This window comes from Cricetulus griseus, assembly GCF_003668045.3.
Source record: "Cricetulus griseus strain 17A/GY chromosome 1 unlocalized genomic scaffold, alternate assembly CriGri-PICRH-1.0 chr1_0, whole genome shotgun sequence".
Classification (NCBI taxonomy): Eukaryota; Metazoa; Chordata; class Mammalia; order Rodentia; family Cricetidae; genus Cricetulus; species Cricetulus griseus.
In genome coordinates this window covers 21,661,154-21,681,823 of record NW_023276806.1, presented here as the reverse complement: position 1 = coordinate 21,681,823, position 20,670 = coordinate 21,661,154, and the positions used below count along the sequence as shown (strand labels likewise).

Genomic DNA, 20,670 nt, shown 5'->3' with positions numbered 1-20,670 from the left:
CACCTTTGCTCCTGAACTCCAATGTCCCTGTCACCTTCTCCTTGGTCTCTGCTGGTAGAAACCCTCACTACCCACTGAGTTTCTGGCTACCCATTGAGTTTTCCTGTAAATTCCACCTTCTCACCTGTATTACATGGTAATTCTGGCTCACACTGAGTGCCATTTTATTTCTCCATCATCCAAACACCTAGCCTGCCTTCTTTCATGCTACTACTGCTCTCTACTTCATAGCAAGATTTAGGGATTATGGGTCTATACTTCTTGGATTATACTTAGGGATTATACTTAGGGATTATAGGTCTTTGGATTAAGATGGCTGGTACAGAATGCATGCTTTCAAATATCTATTATTGAGGCAATGAACAAATAAATTAATAAAAAATAATCATACCTTTAAACAACTGGCCTAAGGGTTCTGTCACCTCTGCTGGTAATCCCTGAGCCCCTCCCCAGCAAGTGTCACCAAATATTTGTAATGAAAACCAATGGTTTACATTTTAATTTTTCGGGAAAATGAAATGCATGCAATCTATTCATAAATAGCTTGTGATTAGATGAGTCACACACAGATAAAACACTAATTACATCTGTGATCCAATAATTCTACGTGTTTATTTGAGATATTTGGGAGAACCATGCAATACAGCATCAATAAGAGAAAGCAAGACTCTTTCCCCACTAAAACAGAATTCCATGTTGGATTGGTAGTTTTTTGTATTCCTATGCTTTATTGTTTTCTGTGTGTATATATATACACATGTGTTCTCACAAGCATATGTGTTCTCATAAGCACATGTGGGCACATGTTTGTGGAAGCCAGGGGTTAGCCTCAGGTGTCATTTCTCACGCATCTTCTCTATGGATTTTTTTTGTCTGTTCATTTTGTTTTTCAAGACAAGGATTTTCAGTAGCTATGGAGCCAGTCCTGGAACTAACTCTGTAGATCAGGCTGGTCACAGAGATCCACCTACCTTTGCCTCCCAAGTGCTGGAATTAAAGGCGTGTGCCCCTACCTCCCGCTCTACCTGGAATTTTTGAGGCAAAGTCTTTCACTGAACCTGGAGTTCATGGATACAGCAAGGCTGGCTGTGGCCAGTTAGCCCCAGGGATACTTTTGTGTCCTCCTCCCTAGTTCTTAGATTATAAGCACATACTAACATGCTCAATTTTTTAAATGGGAGTCAAACTCAGTTATTCTTTATTGCATAGACTTAGCTATTACCATAGCCTTTAGTCCTGTTATTTAGAAAATTTACAAATAAAACTTGCCAGGGTGACATCAAAATATTAGTAGATATACCCCTCCAACCAGGCTGCCTAAATCGTCCCTCATTTTCTATCTGTCTCTCCCTCTCCCCTTTAAATAGGCGAGTAGACTCACTGCTAGGAAATCAAAGGTGCAGCAGGCAGCATTCACAGATGCCCAAACCTCATCCCATAGAGTGTATATCCCTGCTCCAGTCATCCAGATCTAGATGGAGTCGTGAAGAGACTTTGTGGATCTTACATCGTTACATTCGTTCATCTTAAAGTAGGAAGAATCTCTATGTGGGCCTGACCTCTTCACATGAGCTCTGTGAAAGAGAATTCTTTTTGCCCACAGAAGAGGACATCAGAGCAATATGTTCTGGCTGCCAGGAAGGCAGCAAACATCCATGCTGCATACACCATGCAAGGCCACATAGCATGAACTCAAGTGGCATCTTCAGCTGACACTGGTCCTTAAATGGCAGCTGGGAGAGTCGGGACCCTAGTGCTACCACAGCAAGGAAAGGAAAGAAAAGCGGAAGAGGCAAGGAGGGATGATGAAATACTGAGTTCCAGACAGGAACCCCAACTGCAACAGACATCTGTATTTCAGGCTGACTTGAGGGATTGCACTGAGAAGGGAACTTGTGATTTCCTTCAAGGGTTCCTGGATTTGTGGAGATGGTACCACAGTCATACAATGGCCATTATTAGTGGCCCAGGAAAACTTGTAGAACCTTTGCATGCATGTCCAGCCAAAGCTACAAGAACACAAGAAAACTCTCTGCTTGCCAGGGTACCAGGGAGGGGCTGAAGACTATAAGCCAGGTGCAACTTGGAGGAGCTAGATGAACTCACCACTTGGGGAAATGGAGTCCATAGGAAAAAAAATTTAAAGTTGCACATTGTCTTCTTGAGTCTATGACTATGAAAACTCATGGTTACAAATCATTCTGGCTTTCCCAGGCAAGAAAGGAAAAGCAAAAAGGAGCCCAGTCCAGGAACTCAGTCCATTGTTCACTGAGCAAAGCCAAACAGCCCACCACTTTGGGTTTCAGGGCCTTCATGTGATGGATTAAGATTAAATAATTCCCAAAGTCTCTTTTGGTTTTGACATATTTTTCCTGCTAGTGAATGGAACAAGGAAGGAATGTGTGTGTGTGTGTGTGTGTGTGTGTGTGTGTGTGTGTGTGTGTGAGAGAGAGAGAGAGAGAGAGAGAGAGAGAGAGAGAGAGAAAGAGAGAGAGAGAGTGTGTGTGTGTGTGTGTTTTGGACCATTGTGAACTACCTGGCATGGATGCTAGGAACCTAACTTGGGTCATTTCCAAAGCCCAATGCTCTCAACCATTGAGCCACCTCTCCAGCCCTGGGAAGATTTCTTTACAGTCTTACCATTCAGAGTTTGTAATCCTTTAATCTGGTGACTCACTAGGAACCAGGGAGTTTCTGTTGTTTACAGTGTGAGTGCTGTAAAGTGAAAAAGTGACATATGGGATGAACTATACCAAGTCCTTAAGCACCTACCTCACGGAGAGCGAATAGAGTCCAGTCTGCTCATTGCTGTCCCTTAGCAGGTAGCTACCATCACGACCATTGGAGAGGAGAAGAGCCTCAGCCGCATGCCTTGAGAGGTTGCCATGATACCACCTGCAAAGAACAGAACAGCGCTTTCCTTCAGGATGAACCGTGGGTGAGCCTTCACTGGAGTCTCCTCTCAAAGATTAACGAGAAATAGTTTCCATCTTAAGGATGCCAGAGGCCAAGCTCTCAGTCCCAGCAAGAGGACAGGTAGCCCCTGGATGAGTGTGAGGGATGGAAGTGGCTCATAGCAGTGTGATATAGGCTGATTATGTCCTGACAATTCTCACACCATCCAAACCTCCAGTTCTTAAGAGTATGACCCTATATGGAGAGAAGTGAAAACGAGGCGAGTAGGTGGGCTCAATCCAGTGTGGTTGGGATCCTCCTGTAAAAAGGGAAAGCTGGAGGGATTTCCATACATGAGTATGCTGTGTGACAAGGAAGGCGCCAGAGAGCCAGAGACCTCAAACTCATTCTTCCTCATAGCCTTCCCAGGGAGTCAGCCTCAGAGATGCCTCGGTTTTGAGTGTCTAGCCCTCAAAGCTGTGAAGGAGAGGATTATTCTTTGGCAAAGCATCCAAGTTTGTAAGGGAGCCCGGCAAGCTAATACTGTTGTTTAAAGAGACCAAGCTAAAGTAGCCATAGTAGAGGCCCAGGAGACAGCTCAGTGGTTAAATATTTGTCCCACAAGCCTGAGGCCTAGAGTTTGCCTGTTCCTATAGCCTGGGAAGATAGAGAGGGGATCTCCAGAGCAAGTTTGCTCACAAGACTAGCCATACCCACAAGCTCTGGGTTTGATTGAGACGTTGCTTCAAATATGTGGAAGAGCTAACAGAGAAAGATTCCCAATATCAACTAAGCCTCCACAACATAAACATGTTTCTCCTCAACATAAACATGTGTCCACACACGTGCAGGCATGCACGCATACATACACACAAACATGACAATGGAAAAAGAAAAAGAAGTAAAAATAAAACAACTGTAAGACCATTGACCACTTCTCTTCCTTCTGCCCCCTGTCACACTTTCCCAAGAGCAGGACAGTTTGATGGGGAGAAAACCCAAACTGCCCTACAGTCCATGGTCATGGGAACAATGAAGCTGGGCACCAAGAACCCTGGTGTTTTATAGTGAGCATTGGTCTGTCAAGTCAAACAGACACTGTTTCAAGTTGACAAATATCCGAGGAGCTGGGAAAGTCCCAAGGAGATTCAAATTTATCTTTTCATGGGCCTGCGTTTTTAATTGATCTTTGTGGCTTAGAAAAGGTAATACATATGTGTGGTTAAGAGAAGACAGAAAAAAAAAAGCCCTTGTGTTATCCTTGAGCCTCAGTTTCCCTGTTTCTTTCTCCAGGAGGCAGTTTACCACACAACTGTGTCTCCTCAGAAATAGCCCATGAATTGAGTTCACAATCAGTTCTGGCCCTCAACCATCACTCCCTAATTCTATATGGATAAGAGCATTGTAGGCCATGGCTCTGCACCTTGGACCTATCTCCTAGTGATAGGTCCTTCAATTGGTCATTCAGCACATCCTTGTGACAGTGCAGGGTGGTAACTGCTGTCAGGACCCTGGAGTCCTGTTGCCTAGGTCCCAATCCAGGTCATACCTTTCACTTGAAGCAAGACCTTAGGCAATTGTTTCACCAGTCTGAACCTTAGCTCCATTATATCCAAAGACAGAGTAACAATAGCTGTTCATCATAGGTGAGAACTGCTCATGTTCACACCAGTGAAATACAGTAGGACTCAGTAGGCTAGTACTGTCACGAAGTGGTGAGATTCACCCAACTATACCTAGCAAATTCTTCGTTGTGGTATGCTTTCCTTATTCTAATTTGTATCATTTCCATTTACTGCAGATAACAGAAAGCTAGGGACTAGAGGTGGTTGTCAGCTACAGTGACCTCCAGTCCCAAGGTGTTGGTGACTGTGAGGCAGAGATGGCTGGTCCTGCCGACAATGCCAGCATGATGAGATAAGTGGAGTTAAGAAGGCATCTGAAGGAACAGCTTTTTGTCAACAGCACAGGCATCCATCGTGATGTGGCTGTGGCACAACCTGTCAGCCTGAGCAGTAAAGAATAAGCTTGAGATTGTGAAAGGAAGTTGCTACATACATCTTCCAGTCTCCGAAACCTGCATTTTCTAGTGCCTCTTTCTTCAGCAGAATCCTCTCATAGGTGGAGCAATACACGTAGCTGGAAGCACCTGGGATGTGTTCCCTTTTCTGCCCGTCCATCAACTTCAACTTCTTCTTTTATCACAGGCTTTTGTTTCCTTTACCACCCAGAGCCCTCATCTCTCAATACCTTTCACGTTTTGCATTTTGAATTCCATCTAAGAGCTAAGTTCCGATGGCCAAACGGAACAGCCCCATGTTTTTCTGGTCTTGCTGTGGGGCACACACAAGGTGGCCTGAGCTTGCCCCAGTCTCTTAAGAATTGCATGAGGGATCTCACACAGAATTGTGTGAGGGAGCTCACAAAGAGCCTGCTGTGTACAAAAGCTCCCCATTGTCATTTTTCTCTGTACCTCTGCAAGACTGATACTTCTAGCATGAAGTGAAGTAAGAAACCAGGCGACTAGTGGGCAACACTAAGAGAAAACAGCTAGTGAGCATCCACCTTGGACCCAGGAACATGGGGAACAGAGCAAGCAATGCTGTGAGAAGAAGCCATGCTTTCGCTGGAATCTCTTCTTTAGTAGCTCTAGTTGTTCCAACTGCTTTAGCTTAGGAACTTCGTGGTCCCCTGCCAGCAGGAACTTAAGGTTGTCACACATCAAGATGATGAGTCACAATATCCAGAGCGAAAAACCTTATTTTCATATATTGAGATGTTATCTTCTAGCGTATATTTTCCCCAATCCCTTAACTTCTTCAAAAGAGAAGAAACCACAAGCTTTACTAAGTTATATATCACTAATATGCCAGACATTCTCCTAGCTGCTGGTTACTAGTATATGGCTGTGCAGTTTAGAATAAGGCTTATTGTCCTTCTTCAAGTCTTTTGGTCTTTCTCTAAAGAAACCAGAAGGTCAAGAAACTACTATTGATAACAGTGTTTTAGAAGCAATGTGTTATAGCCACCTTTTATCCCTATGGCTTATCCATTTTCACAGTGTGTCTCAAGGTCAGTGGCAGTAACAGAGCACAGACGAATCAGACTGGAACAGAACATTTGCACTGGGTTTAGAAGAATATCAAAGCTAGCAGTTGACCTTGAAGGAAACAGTGGTATTATCTCTCCCATGATACAGTAGCAAATTAGGAAACACCCACACAGTAAATAGTTTTCATAGCTGCTTCTCAGTGAGATGCAGGAAATAAACTCAACCACAGAGAACACTGGCTGGATCCAGAAAGTTTGTCTTTAACTCTGCCCCTCCTGCCTTCATCCCAGTACCTTTTCATGGTAGAATCCTCTAGAAGATTGCTCCAGTGTGCTGCAAACACGAAGTTGCTTTTTCCTTTGGATTTTATTACTTTAATTTGTTGGTCTAAGTTTATGCCTCATTTATGCTCTGTCATTTGAAGAATAGACTTTAAAACTTTTGAAATAACACATGGTATGTATCATTGCATGTTCACACACACCTATGTATATGTTAAAAGCACACCCAAGCCAGGTGGTATGAGGCAGGCGAATCTGTGTGAGTTCAAGAACAGCATGGCCTACAGAGTGACTGCCAGGACAGCCAGGGGTACACCAAGAAATACTCTCAAAAAAATGAAAATAAAGCATGCCCAAAAAGGAAATTTGCAAGAAAAAAATTATCCTCCTACATGCTATTTACTTCAATATTTTTATGTTTATTTTGAGAAATTATTTATATAAACAACTAAATTCACTACCAGACCACTGATGAGTTGCTGTTGGAGTTTGGAAATGAATTCAAAGCCTTGCTACTCAAAATATAGGCTAGCCACATCTTCAGCACCTGAGACCTTGCTATTAATGTATTTCTTGTCCCCTAGGCCCCAGAGCTGTTGAGGCTCAAGCAACTATTACCCTGCTAAGAATCTGAGAAAAATGAATATGAAAGACCTTAGATCCTAAGAACTTCCATTCACCTCTGGAGCCCTAATGGTTTGAGTTGGATGTTTGCCATCAGGAGAAAAAAGCAAGGCTCTTGGGTTCAGTACGGAAAGGCAAGGAGAAGGATCTTCAAGTTAGCACAATCAGAAATGCCCTGTGGCTGACGTCTTAGTGTTGTATGGTACTGGATCTCATGGAAGGTAGGGAAGATTCAGGGAAACTTCATGAAGGAAGACAATCGTGGTCTGGGCTTTAGAACAGATATTTGATCTATTAGGTAGTGAGAGAAAGGACATCTCAAGAGGACAGTACACAAGCACAGACATTGGGACCAGTTCATGCATGGTGCATAAGGACAGCAGAGTGCCTAGCTGAGTGAGGCACAGACAGGGTCCATGTTGGGGAGTAATGCGAAGTAATGTTGGAAAAACTGCTGGTTTGCATACTAATTAAAGGTATCTTTTTTTTTTCCCTTTTTCCTCCCTCCTGGGGGTTGAACTGTGCCTTCTACATGTTAAGTGCTCTACTACTAAACAACACCCTCAGCCCTAGAGTATTTCTCGGTGAGAAAATATCTTATCAACCCATGCCTGCAGGTTATTAATGTATTTAATCACACCCCCCTTCCTGGTAACGAGCAGTGATCTGGAACTTGGATTCTGTTGAGAGGTATAAAGGGACAGACAGCTGGGAGGTGGCGTGTGCCTTTAATCCCAGCACTCAGGAGGCAGAGGCAGGCAGATCTCTGTGAGTTCGAAACCAGCCTGGTCTACAAGAGCTAGTTCCAGGACAGCCTCCAAAGCCACAGAGAAACCCTGTCTCAAAAAATCAATCAACCAATCAATAAATAAATAAATACAAAATAAAGGGACAGACATTTGAATCAAAACCAGGAATAGAAACCCTGGTTATAGGAAATTAGATAAAGGCTCTGGAGTTGAACAGCTAGCATAAGTACTAACAATTTTCTTTCTTGTTTTCACTTTTGAGTGCCAGTGACATGTCCTGAAATGACAAGTGTGTAATGCTGTGTCACTCTCCTTCTCGAAAGCCATGGCACAGATCTGTGGCTTAACCTACAGTTTGGCTCCACGTTCCTGTGAACACAGGGCTGACAAAATGTGAGATGACTCCACTGGGCTTTCCTGATACAAGCTGTCTTCACTCGGGTTGATCTGACCTCGGCTCCTGAGTTGTTCCATGGAACTGTTGGGGCATTGATTTCATCTGTGTTCATTTGTACGCAGAGTCCGAGCTGGATGCTTCAACTGTGTGAAAGACAAAGCTCTTGGCCTCTCTGTGTGTCATTGTAAATTGTCAATGTAATATAAAGATGTCTCTTGTTTAGCTCAAGAGCTCTCAGGGCTGTAGTTGGTATTACAGTCAGGCTATATCCAAGCAAGATGGTCTTGCCTAAAACAACATGTGAATGCACACACCCACAGGGTTGAACTTAACTTCTCAAGTAGAGAGAGGCGAGCAGAAGCTATACAAAGGGTTGAGGAAGTTCAAAAACAGCTCAGGTAGGCGCAGCACTGTCCGGGGGAGGCAGAGTCTCCCCACGGTCTTTCCAGCAGGGAGTTTTCGGTGATGGAATCAGCATGGCTGGGACTTTCCACATCACTGCTCTAAGCGTCCCACTTATGCACCCTACTTGCAGAGTTAAATGGTGAGGCTAGCTGCCTCAGGCTTTAGGAAACAGACACGGGGTACAGCAGAGGCACAACTAAAGCGGCAGGATCAACCTGTCAGGGGAATCTGAGGAATGAGACCAGAACTTCTGGGCGATGGAAGCACATAGACATGGAGGGAGAGGTGCTGAGACTCAGAGTCACAGGAATCAAAGACACAGAGATACAGCAGGGCATGGTATGGAGGTCAGTAATCCCAGCAGGCAAGGGAGTTAGACAGGAGGATGAAGAGTTCAAGACCAGGCTAGGTTACATGTTAACCCAAATCTCAAAAGATGAGGGAAAGAATGAATGAAAACAAGGCGGGGGAAGGGGTAGTCGTCTCTCTCATCAGGACCTGCCTCCAAGTGGAATCAAAGGAGACAAGAGACTGAAGAAAGGATGAGGAAGAAAGCTCACACAACAGGCAAAAAAAAAGAGATGTGTGTTGTGGGCAGTTAGGAGCAGTAAGCAGTGATGTAGAGAACACAGAGAGAGCAACCTAGTCATTAGAGGACGAAGGCGAAGAGCTCAGCAGTCACACAAAGAGAAACTCACAGTGCAGCCCTGAGGCAGATTCATATGCCCAGAGGAGTTAGATACTGAAGCAGCTGAAGGACACAGCCACTAACTGGAGAGAGGGGTAGAAATTGCATCTCATCCCTGCAGGTTCCTCGTGTTCAGTCCCCAGGCCAGCCTGCACAGTGTCAGGGCGTCATTCCCCAGAGGAAACGCTTAGTTTGCACTGGGAAAAGCATTCTGACTGGTCAAGGATCCCAAACCCAAGGTTCCCTCAGAAGGCTCTGTCTCTGAGGGGAACTAAGTTAATTGTGTACTCACTGTGATTGCCCTTGTAGCCCTCAGAAAGTGCTGGTTTGGGGTTAGCTGTCTTAGGACTATGCTTGCCAGTGGCAACCCACCCCTGTGGGCACAGAAAAGCGCCCTAACCCTCCAGGAATGTCACAGGTAGGTCCTTATTCCATCTCGATCGTCTCTACTGCATGGTTTCAACCAGTATTGGTTTAGATGACCAGTAAAGAGCCTTGGATGGAAGGGGACTGAGTAAGGAGGGTATGGCATCACCAGGCTGAAGTCAGCAGCCGTGAGTTCTAGTCTTGCCTAGTCAACAAACGCTTGCTTATACATCTGCTCTTTGACAAAAAGTAGGCTCACACGGGAAAGGTAAAATCAATGGCCTCCAGCCCTGCTCCTAAGGGGCTCCCTTCCAAAAGGAGGGGTGAAGTAGGTGGCCTAACCCCTGAGCACTGTAGCATTGACACCTGCAAAGTGTCAAGTATCAACCCAAAAGGTGAAAGGCACAGGTGTGGGTCAGAACAATTGGAACAGAGATACAAACCCAGACAGCTTTGGAAATACGCAGCATTCAAGCAAACAAAGGAGGAATTAGAAGGTATCTGTGAGTCTCAAGGGTTTCACAACCTCTTCTATTACACACACACACACACACACACACACAAAAACAAAAAAACAAAGTCCACCCCATGGGAGGGGACACAAAACAAACAAACAAACAAAAAACAGAAAGTAGTAGACCTAGGCTTTGTTAGGGTGTGACTCCTTTTTAGTGCTCCCTGGAATGGCTGGCTCCCATCCACACTCCTGACTTCTGTTACCACTTTATTTCTCACTCACCATTCTGTGAACTGCCTAAGGCGTTCTAGGCTCCTTAACTGTGACACTTCACCAGGCTCAACTACTGCATTATCCCACTGAAAAATGTGGTGTGAAGACCTGAAGGGACCAGCTCCCCATTTCAGCAGCCACGACAGTCTAACACATGTTTGCCTGACCTTGTTGAGAGGTTCAGGCATTATGCTGGCCTGCCCCTGTTACCTGGTGAAACAGGCAGTACCGTGGTCAGCCCAAGGTTCCATGGGAACTAAGTCTGCACACAGGTGCAGAGGACCCCTTTAAAAGATAAGTCCCTGCGCCTTTACGCTCTCTGTCTCTCTGTTTCTCTGTCCCGCTCTGTTCCTCTGTCCCGTGCTCTGTGCGCGCTCTCTCTCTCTCTCTCTCTATGGCGACTGGCCATGGTGGTCAGCCATTACCCCTGTTCCTCTTCTTAGTCTCCCCATTCTGCCGGGCCTTATAATAAACTTATAGTCTTATGTCTGTCTCAGCATTTCTCTTTTCTTCTTTTTAAACAAAACAATAACACTTGTCTTGGTCACTAGGAGGTCAGATGCCTGCCTCGTGGCAAGGAACCAATCAGAAGTTAGCTGCTAGTGCTATGCTTTACGGCTCTGGGTGTGCTTTACGGACAAGTGCACAGCAATGATGTGCAGAACATAGCTATGGCCATAACAACCAGTTGACCAATCAACACAGGGCAAGTCCTCCAAGCCTGGAGGCACACCAATCCTGAGCCTGTGCGTGCCCCTAGACACTCCCCTTATGCTGCCCTACAAGATCTCTATCCTGTGGCTTCTCAGAGCCTTTCCCCAGCCATACGCCATGGTGGGTGGATGAAAGGCCAGAGCTAACATGGAGTTAGCTCGTTAAACAACTGCAATAAAGCCTCTTGCTGTTTGCATCAAGCTTTCGCCTCCACCTGGTGATTGGGGTTGCCTCAGTCCTGGGCCGAGATCCTGTGGGCCTGAGCCTCCAGGGGTCTTTCAGACCAAGTAGTTAATTACATTTCCACAAACACTCAATGAGTCCATATCGTCCACTGACCAAGTCCATCCCAGGTCCTCTGGGAGCCAGACTAATGTAAGCATTCAAAGTTTAACAGGCCCCCCACTCCTCAATATGAGACCCAGCACTTGCTCTGATAAAGACCAAGAGCAAAATTATGAATACAATTTAATCTGTGTATGTAATGTGTGTGTCCACAGAAAAATACAGTTATAAGACGGGAAAGATTTTAAACAATGTCATGTTTTGTTTGGATAGAAAAGACTAACTTTTTTATTTCCCATATTTTTTCTTAATTTTTTTTTTTTGAGAGAGAGTGTTTCTCTGTGTAACAGCCCAGCTGTCCTGGAACTCTCTCCGTAGAACAGGCTGGCCACAAACTCACAGAGATCCACCTGCCTCTGCCTTTTGAGTGTTGAGATTAAAGGCATTCGCCACTTCCTGGCTTATTTTCCAATTTTTAGTAATTAACAGATTAATATAATTTTAACTGTTTATTATAAACACCTTCAAGCACACAGAGAAGTGGGGAAATAGTTTAAACAAAGCTTACATTTAAAAATACCCATTATTCTGTGTGCATGTGTGTTGGAGCGTTCATGCATGCCTGTGTTCGTGAGTGAGTGTGTTTGTGTGTGTGGTGTGGTGTGCATGCCCTAGGTATGTGCAGAGACAGGAGGATAACATGGAAATTAGGTTTGTCACCATATGGGTCTCAGGGATCAAACTCAGATTGTCAGGTTTGGTGGCAACTGCCTTTACCCACACATAGGGCTATCTCTGTAGACCTACGGTATCTACTCCGTAGGGCAAATACATTTTTAACTTTTTGCTGTGTTTTATATAGTTTTTGGTGAGTGGCTGTAAAATCAAATTGATGTATTGAAGGGACACTAGCCTGATGGCTCTGACAGGACTTTCCCTTTTCCCATTCCCTCCACCTTGCTAAAAAAATATTAGATTACTTTCCTAAAGCTAGCTACCAAGGTCTGTTTCCTCATTTGGCCACTTCCTCCTCCAGAGGTTGACTCCCAAAGTCCAGCTATCAAAATTCCTCTATGGTTCACCCAATTAACATGCCCAATTAAAATTTAACACCCCATCCTAACACATTGTTTCCCCCTTTACCTTTATAAACCAAATGGCCATGTGTTTATGCTCCATGTCAGTCTCCTCTCTATCCAGAGGGACAAATACCCATTTCCCTTCCCCATCACCCCTGTTTCCTTAATCACCACACCCTAGCCCTTTACCTAGCCCATTCTAACACAGACCTCCCCTTCCTCTCTTCTTAAGAATGACACCTGCAAGGTCATTTGCTGCTGTTTTTCTGCCTGAGTCAGAAAGCAACCACTTTAACTTTTCTTCCCTGCTTAACAAAGGATATCTGTGAAAACAGGTGTTTGGGTGTGGTTTGTGCCTAATCTGGGGCCTGGGAGGAAGACCCAATTGTTTGAGGGTCTCTTCAATCTTGATATGTCAGGCCTATATAATAATCCCTTTAGTGTCTCCAAAATACAGCATTCTTTCATGTAATTCTCGCGCCAATATAAATTAAATGGCTACATGTATGTACTTTAAATGTGTAAACTTTTTAGGCTACAGATCACATGGTGGTAGGGCTTGGGCTGGGTGGGGGTGGGGAGTAATTGCAGCAGAGCAGCCTGAGGAGAGCAGGGATGGTGCTCAGACTAGGCAGGGCTCCAGGCAAGTGCATAGCAGGGAGCCAGAGCCAGAGTGTGAAAAGTTACTATCTCAGCTAGGAATCAAGCAAGGGTTTAAAAAGCAAACTCATGGGGTTGGTCCTAAAAGTGAAATTCTACAGCAGTCAGGCGGTTGCTTTGCTTGAGCAAGCCAGACTGAATGCCTGGGATGTCTAAGCACTCCAGTCTCCTCAGCTTACCGTCTTTACCCATGACCCCCACCTCACCTCCACTCCTCCACCCCCACCTTACCCCCATAAAGTGCTATATTTTCTTATTCAGCTGACAATCATCATCCCAGGCCACCTTTTCCACCTGCATCGTGCCCTTCCTGGGACAGTGTTTCCCCAGGCGGTGTAAGGCCCTCGGCCCACACGGTTGTGTGTTCTTGCTATGCACAGGGTGTATTTTTGCTTCTGCACAGCCGGTGCCTTCTTTCCACAGCCTCCCAGTCTTGCCCAACGCCCTCCTGCAATAGATAGGCTTATGAATGGGTGTACGAGCAAAGAATGCGGCAAAGCCGCCCCGCCCAATGTGAGGGACTGGTGGGGCAGCTTCCCAAATATGCAGGTGGCAGGGAATCACCCATGGGAGGAAGAGGAGGAGAGGAAACTGGCCTGAGCCAAACATCTCGGACAGCTCACTGCTGTCACACAACAACAGCCACACAAGAACTGCCTTCCACTTTTAGAAGTGAAGATTTCAGAAGAGTCCACAGAAGAATGAGCCCATCACTCTTCCGGGGGTGTCACATCTGTGTTGACACTTCTGACCTGAAAATGTTCTTAGCCTGTTTCGTTTCCTAGCCCAGAAAATCGAACATGCACAAAATTCAGTAAGGTTCTGGCTCATTGGGACATTGGCCTGTGGATGTGGCCCATCTATTGTGAGGTGATGAAAGAACGAAGCCTTTTCTTGTAAGTTGTGCTAATTTGTAGAAGTCATAGAACTTTCTCTTTCCCTTCAGTTTACACATGCACCAAACAGTGTACCATTTTAATGAAAAGGGAGAAGTTTAAGGAAAAAATTAGGAAGTTGTCTTTGTGGTCAAGCATGTGGGTTTTGTAAACCTGGGCATATGTAAGAGGCAGGTTCCTCACTTTCTCATGTCAGAAACACCAGCAGTATGTGATTAATGAGTTCCTACAGGCAAAGGCCATGAGACTGTTGCAAGTGGTAACCCTGCAAGATGAAATGGTCACCATTATTGTTTAACTGGTGGGCTCAAGAAAGCAGCACTGCACGGAGGGAGTCAATCAGCTGTGTGTAATCCCCTCCCCATGCTCCTGAACCCCACTGCTAAGGTCTGTGACCTGGTCAGGACACTTGGCTTTGGAAGCCACAAAGGTCTGTACCTACGAAAGGAATGCCTAACACTGCACTGTGGGCATCGTGAAGGTTAAATGCAGCAATTTGAGAGTAAGGTAGTCAAGGTGTTGGTGCACAGTAGGTGAGCATGGCTAATGACTGTCACAGAAGGAAACTACCACCTGGTTTGTAAAATATGCGTGTGCATTGGACCTGGCCATTCTAGAGCTTCAGCCAGCTGATTGCTCAGGTCCCCAGACTTCTTACATGTAAAGTTGGAATAAGTGTGTTTGGGGAGACCGGAGTGAGGGTCCACAAAGTAGCTGCCTTGAAATGGGGACTTACTGCATTTATCGTTGAGCATTCCCTGGGCCAGCAAACTGCCAGTCAAGGATCAGTTCCACAAACCCTTTGTTTTGTATGGACTAAGAGGCAAGGATGATTGAACATCTTGAAGTGGTTAGGGAAAAGTGTGTGTGTGTGTGTGTGTGTGTGTGTGTGTGTGTGTGTGTGTGTGTGTGTGAGTATGAGTGTGTGTGAGTGTGTGAGTGTGAGTGTGTGTGAGTGTGTGAGTGTGAGTGTATGTGTGTGAGTGTGTGTGAGTGTGTGTGTGTGTTTATGTGTGTGTGTGAATGCTGGACAATTGTATATAAAATCCATGTCATTGTTCATAGCTAATGTTTTGTTTGGGCACTATCAAATCATTTGTGTGTGTTCTCTGACGTGTGTATAGTTCAACAGTAGTTGTGGTAAGTCGTGAAGCCTAAATCATTTGTTACCTGTACCTTTACTAAAAAGCTGACCTTTTAGTTGTTGTTTTGTGAGTTTTTTTGTTTTTGTTTTGTTTTTTGTTTGTTTGTTTTTTGCCAATCTCTGACTTTCTCTTACATGTGAGAAAAGGTTCCGTTTCCCTTCCTTTCTTCCCTTTTAAAGACAGGGCCTCACCATATAGCTCAGGCTGACCTCAAACTCACCAATCCTCCTCACCTCACCTCAGCTTCCCAAGTGCTAGGAGTACTCATGTTCGATACCCACTTTGCAAATCAAATATTTTTAAGGACAGGTGAATTCTCATTAAAAAAAAAAAAAATCTCCGTCTCTGTGCACAGCGGACAGTGGGCCATCTAGTTCCCGAAGCTAAAAGTTATATCATAACCTGTGATTTCAGCTCTGTGCTGCCTCAGTCTCCCAAACTGATTTACCCTCATTACATGTCAGTCCTTGAGGAGAATGTACCTGTGTGTTCAAACATTTATTTTTAAAGAATCAGGTCTTTGCTCTTGCTCTGCGTTTCTCTGGAAATGGCCACTGCATCAACGCCGCAGACTGGAATCACCCAACTCCCAGGTCTGAGTCTTAACGCTTGTGTAATTTGCCTTAGGCTAGGGAGTAGTGAAGATGAAATTAGCGAGGAGAGGGGATGGGGCATTCCTGGCAGTGGCAGCTCAAATTCTGGGACTCTTAGAAAGAACACAACAGTATGCTTCTCCTCTTTTTCTTCCCAGTAGGATCGATGAGGGGGGCGGTTCTATTTCTGTATTCCCAGGCAAGATTCCATAGGGAAACTTAATCTACATCCATCTTAACCTCCGCAGACACTTTCATCCTCGTCAGCAGAAGTTGCCATGCCAACGGCTGTCCTTCCTAAATCATCTTCCTATGATCGCGGGCTGTGCCTTATTATCAATTAAAGGCTCCGAGACTGTCTGGAGCTTTTCCTTGGACCTGTCTTTGAACTGTAAAAGACCCGTAGGACTCCACACCCTTCCGCTGCCTCCGTGCCTGTGTGTCCTGGTGACCTGGCTGCTCCTCTGTCACATGCTCTCTGTAGGAGTGTCTGTGATTGGGTTATAATCCCTTATCAAATAAGTCCTAGAAAACTGGCCACGAGGCTCACCCACACCACCTCTGGCCCCGAGAGTTCCGACGGTGCTGTGGTCTTGGGCCCCGTGACTTGCTGGGGTGCTGGGCATGCGGAGCTGTAGCTGGGTGGCAGGAGTGCTGAGTGCCTGACCCACCACCCCCAGCTCTTGGTTTGGAAAGCGGAGGAGTGGACCTAGCTGGTCCCACAAAGCTGAGCTTCCCCCACCCCCGCTCTCCCTGGGCCTGCCCTGTTCCTACACCTCCACAACAAACAGGCTTTGTTTCTCCTCGCCTTGGGGGCTCACTAATGCTCTGGAGAGGAAAATAAGTGCTTTAGGACTGGCACTCTAATGAAGCTCAGTGGCTTGATGAGGTGCAAGTCTCCTTCAGAGACTATGCAGCCAGGGTTCTGCTAGTCCTGTGTGCTCTGGGAGGACCGGCAATGGATTTGCTGCAGTTCCGGGTTCAATTCACAGGATTTACATATTTCAGAGCCTGAAGAAAAATGGGGATCAAAGAACCAAGATCAACCCCCACCCCTTTCTGTGTGTGTATGCCTCCACTAAATTATCTCTTTAACATCTATATAAAACACACAAGGCCCCTGGTTTCATCCCTGGCACCACAGAAAACAAAACAAAAAGAAACATCTAACGACTGGAAAAGCCCATTAAAACAATTTGAAAATTCAAGTTATTAAACCTATCTTTTATATATCCATTACAATTTTTTTTCTCAAAAATGGAGCTTTGAAAAAAACTGGATTATTCTGGAGGCTTGGTATAGACCGTGCATCACCAAAGTGGATTAGAGGTTCAAAGACCAGGTTTCATTTACATCCAGAATCTGGCCAGAGGCAACAGGTCCTTGCCAAGATCCCTCTGTGCATCTCCTGTGAAAAGCCTATCGCTGGTGTGCTGGGGGCCAGAGCTGGCTTCTGCTGATTAAATATTCAGTTTTACAGGATGGAGATTAAGTCACCAGCAGTTTGGTGCATTTGTTTATCCCTTTGTAGAGCAAACATCTCAAACAGGCAGTGTCTGGAAATAAAGGAATTCTAGATACCAAGGGTTTCTTTGTTAGACATCCAGGTAGACCACTGATTATGTTTAAATGAACCGTGTTCCTTACTGGTTTTCAAGGGAGGTGAAAACATTTACTATAGTGACAGCTGCACCCTTAAAGTTGAAATGGGTGGATTTAAATTAAAATGCCCCTCAATGATTTATTAGCCACAATGTCTCAAACTCCCAAACAGAATGCCAGGATTTACTAGTGATTTTAAAATTTGGGGACACAGCTAACAGATTTAAAATAAATGATAAAACTGTACTTAACACTTCAGAGAATATACATTGTGTATACCTTCATTCTCAGTTCCAGTCCTATTTTAGAAACTTATAGAAAGAAACAAATATTCACCCAAGAGACAGATTGTTTTTGTGCCTTGGCACCAAGAATTGAAACAAAACAGAGACCAAAGAAGTTCTTCATTTGATGGAGTGTTTGCCTCGAATACTGGAAGCCCTGCATAAATTGGGCTGTGGTGCTGTACACCTGTAACCCCAGTCCTTGGGAGGTAGAGTCAGGAGGAGCAAAAGCTTCGAGTCGTTCTCAGTTACCTTGAATTAGAAGCTGAGCTACATGAGACTTCGTGTCAGGTACAAAAGCAAGAATAAAAAAAAATAACCAAATAAAAATGTCCTTTTGTCTGTCTTGTGCACAGAGAAGGTTGACATCCACCCACACTACAGGACAGTTTCCTCAGCTGAAGTTTATGTTGTTCTTGAAACCAAACTCGGATATTCAAGCAAATGTCCAGGTCTTTTGAAGTTGAGAAGTCTGGACACAAATGCACCACTTATTTTGGACCCTTTGGACTAAGTACCAGGCATCTATTCTTTGCCTGTGGTTCAACAGCAGTGGCTTCACTGTGTCCCAAGATCTGCTTGAGCACCAGGCACAGACACACGGTCAGGTTCATTTGTGTCCTCTGTGTGTGCTCAGAGCTCTGAAGCATAGATCCTGCTTTCGGGATTTGTTTAATTAAAGAGACAGAGGTTACTATTTCCTGGGTCTGACTTCTCCTTTGGGGTCTCTTACAAAGCCTCAGGAGCTGGGCAGTAAGGCTGCAGCTACATTGATTGCCTCTAATCCCGGTTTGGACGATCTCCGAGGAGTCCTTACTTCTCCTGTCTTAGATTCAAAGAGTCACAAATAGATTCTGGCACTGATGGCCTCATAAGGACTTTCCTTTATTGAAAATCCTAGCTGTCAAGTCTGGTTTGCCAAATGAGGGTGCAGGTCTCAGCTGAGACCTTGGCTTTAAATGTAAAGAATTATTGAGTGCTATTTTTAGAATTTTTATTACATCATTATGATAGGCGTGCATGGTGTGTGTGTGTGTGCGCGCGCACCTGCCTGCCTGCCTGCCATGTCACTCATGTGGAGGTCAGAGGACAATTGTGTGGACTTGGCTTTCTCTTTGCACCACATGGGTTGGAGGGGGGAGGAACTCAAGTTGTTGGGCTTGGTCACAAGCACCTTTACCTGCTGAGGCAGCTGAGTAGGCTGACAGATTCCACAGCAGAACAACACAAAAAGATACAATCTTTTCAGTGTAAACAGAGATTTCAAGCCATCTTCAGAGGACGATGGAGCCTCTGGCAGGTGTCTCAGCTTTATTTCGCTGATGTGACTGATAAGGACCCTTTGGTGCTCATTTTCATCCTTTGCAAGATGGCAGTAGGTCTTATGTCATTGGGTGATGAGGAATTCCAGCTACTTCTATAGATGGCAAGTCTAGCTTCCCCCTCTCTTGGGAAGCACAGTGTGGGTGCAAAGCTTTGTCCCCAAGGAAGCCCCTTTCCTCTCTGAAAAACCCCTTCTTTCTTGACTAAATGTCCAGATGAGCAGGGTCATAAGCCTCCCTTCGGAACCATTCCGATGATCTCACCTAACTAACCTTACCTACCCATCTAAATCAGAACTGTCACTACCTCGTTCCTGGACTACATCTATGCAAGAGTTCACCAACTGCCACGTCAGAAGAAAGAACCGTATCAACCAGATTGTCGTACAAACTTCCTCGTTCTTTTTCTTTTGAAAAAACAATCCCTTTTACTTGCTGCAATGTAGCCTTGCTGTTTATGGGACCAGTGACACACTTCACTGCCAAGAGGCAGCGCTCAGAACTCTTCAACCCCACGTTAATGATAAACCAGCACACTATCAAAATAACCAGGCTTTTCAGTTTCCCTTGTACATCCCACTTCTGCCCCACTTGTTAAAGGATGCCTGCCCAACGGTTGGTTTTTGTCTCATTCTCTCAGTCAGTTTTCACTTTTAGAAAAAACTAACTTATACTTAGAATGAATCAGCCCTCTTCCCCCTAAAAGGAAGCTCCCACAAATCAATAGAATGGCCAGGTACAGGATCAGGGTGACAGAGGGAAGAGACTCACTGAAAATACCCACTGATGGAAGTGAACACGTGAACGTGGACATGGAGTGGTAAGTTACACTCCCTGAAAAGGTGCTCTTACCCCAAGTCCTGGAGCAGCTCTTCTCCTCCATCTGATCGCTCCCATAGCTCCGAGGGATCCTGGGTACTCATGTTCCCTCCTACAAGTTCTGCTCTGCCCATTCGTTCCCTTGCTGCTGATTCTTGACTCCCTGCCAGGTGCTGTAGAGAGAGATGGACTTCAGTTCTGGACACACCGCTCCTCAGTAAGATATGAGCCTGCTGTGGCTGAGGCTCTGACTAGCTAGGAAGTGAAACTTGGTTGCTCCTCCCACTGACACTGCCACCCTGGGCCTGAGGCATAGGCAGAGCTGTTCTGTCAGTCAGGAAGTGTGCAAACTCTCAGCACCTCTGGCACCCACAATGCATCAACAAGCCAGTTTTTTGCCAAAGCAAGCAGAAAGACCACCCACCCAGGATTGGACTGTTCAAACTCTTTGTAGGAGGCCAACTGTAGCTTCTCTCTGGTTCTGTTTGCCTGTAGTTTCTAGAGGAGGCTGCATGTGCACAGACACCTCATACAACAGCACAAGGAACATCAAGAAAACTTGTACATCAGAAACATGTTTTTGAGTGGGATAAACAAAATTAGAATAAAAATAAAAAAGGAAGGAAGGAAAAATAAAAAAGAAAGAAAGCAATCTAGGCAGTGATGGTGCATGCCTTTAATCCAGCACTCCATAGGCAGAGGAACGTAGATCTGTGAGTTCGAGGCCAGCCTGAACTACAGAGTGAGTTCCAGGACAGCCAGGACTACACAGAGAAACCCTGTCTTGAAAATAAAAAATTAGAGTCAAACAAGCATTCCTACTTGCTCCCAGTTTGTTTTTGGTACTGTCTTCAGGATTTCTTTCTAATATCCCCTTGAGGCTTAGGTTGGGGGACAGTTGTTGTTTCTCTTACGGAAGAAGGACTAGGGGCTGAGGCTGTGACACGCATGCCCAGAGCCCTGGGTTCCATCCCCAACACCACATAGAATCCTGAAATCCCAGCATTCGGGAGGTAGAGGCTGAAAGATCACAAGCTCAGGGCTACCCTACATGAGTCCCTGTTTCAGAGCAAAACCAAAAGTA

At 45.2% G+C, this 20,670-nt stretch overlaps 1 protein-coding gene across 1 annotated transcript in view; it reads right to left on the bottom strand.

Moving 5' to 3' along the window:
• Dapp1 (dual adaptor of phosphotyrosine and 3-phosphoinositides 1) overlaps nucleotides 1-19,832 on the bottom strand; it is a 51,401-nt gene extending 31,569 nt beyond the window's left edge. The window contains exons 1-2 of the mRNA XM_027395799.2: nucleotides 19,620-19,832; nucleotides 2,773-2,895 (exon numbers count right to left, since the gene is read on the bottom strand). Coding sequence (XP_027251600.1) covers nucleotides 2,773-2,895; nucleotides 19,620-19,720 — 224 coding nt within the window. The 5' untranslated portion in view covers nucleotides 19,721-19,832. The remainder of the gene's footprint in view (nucleotides 1-2,772; nucleotides 2,896-19,619) is intronic.
• Between the last annotated feature and the right edge of the window lie 838 nt (nucleotides 19,833-20,670).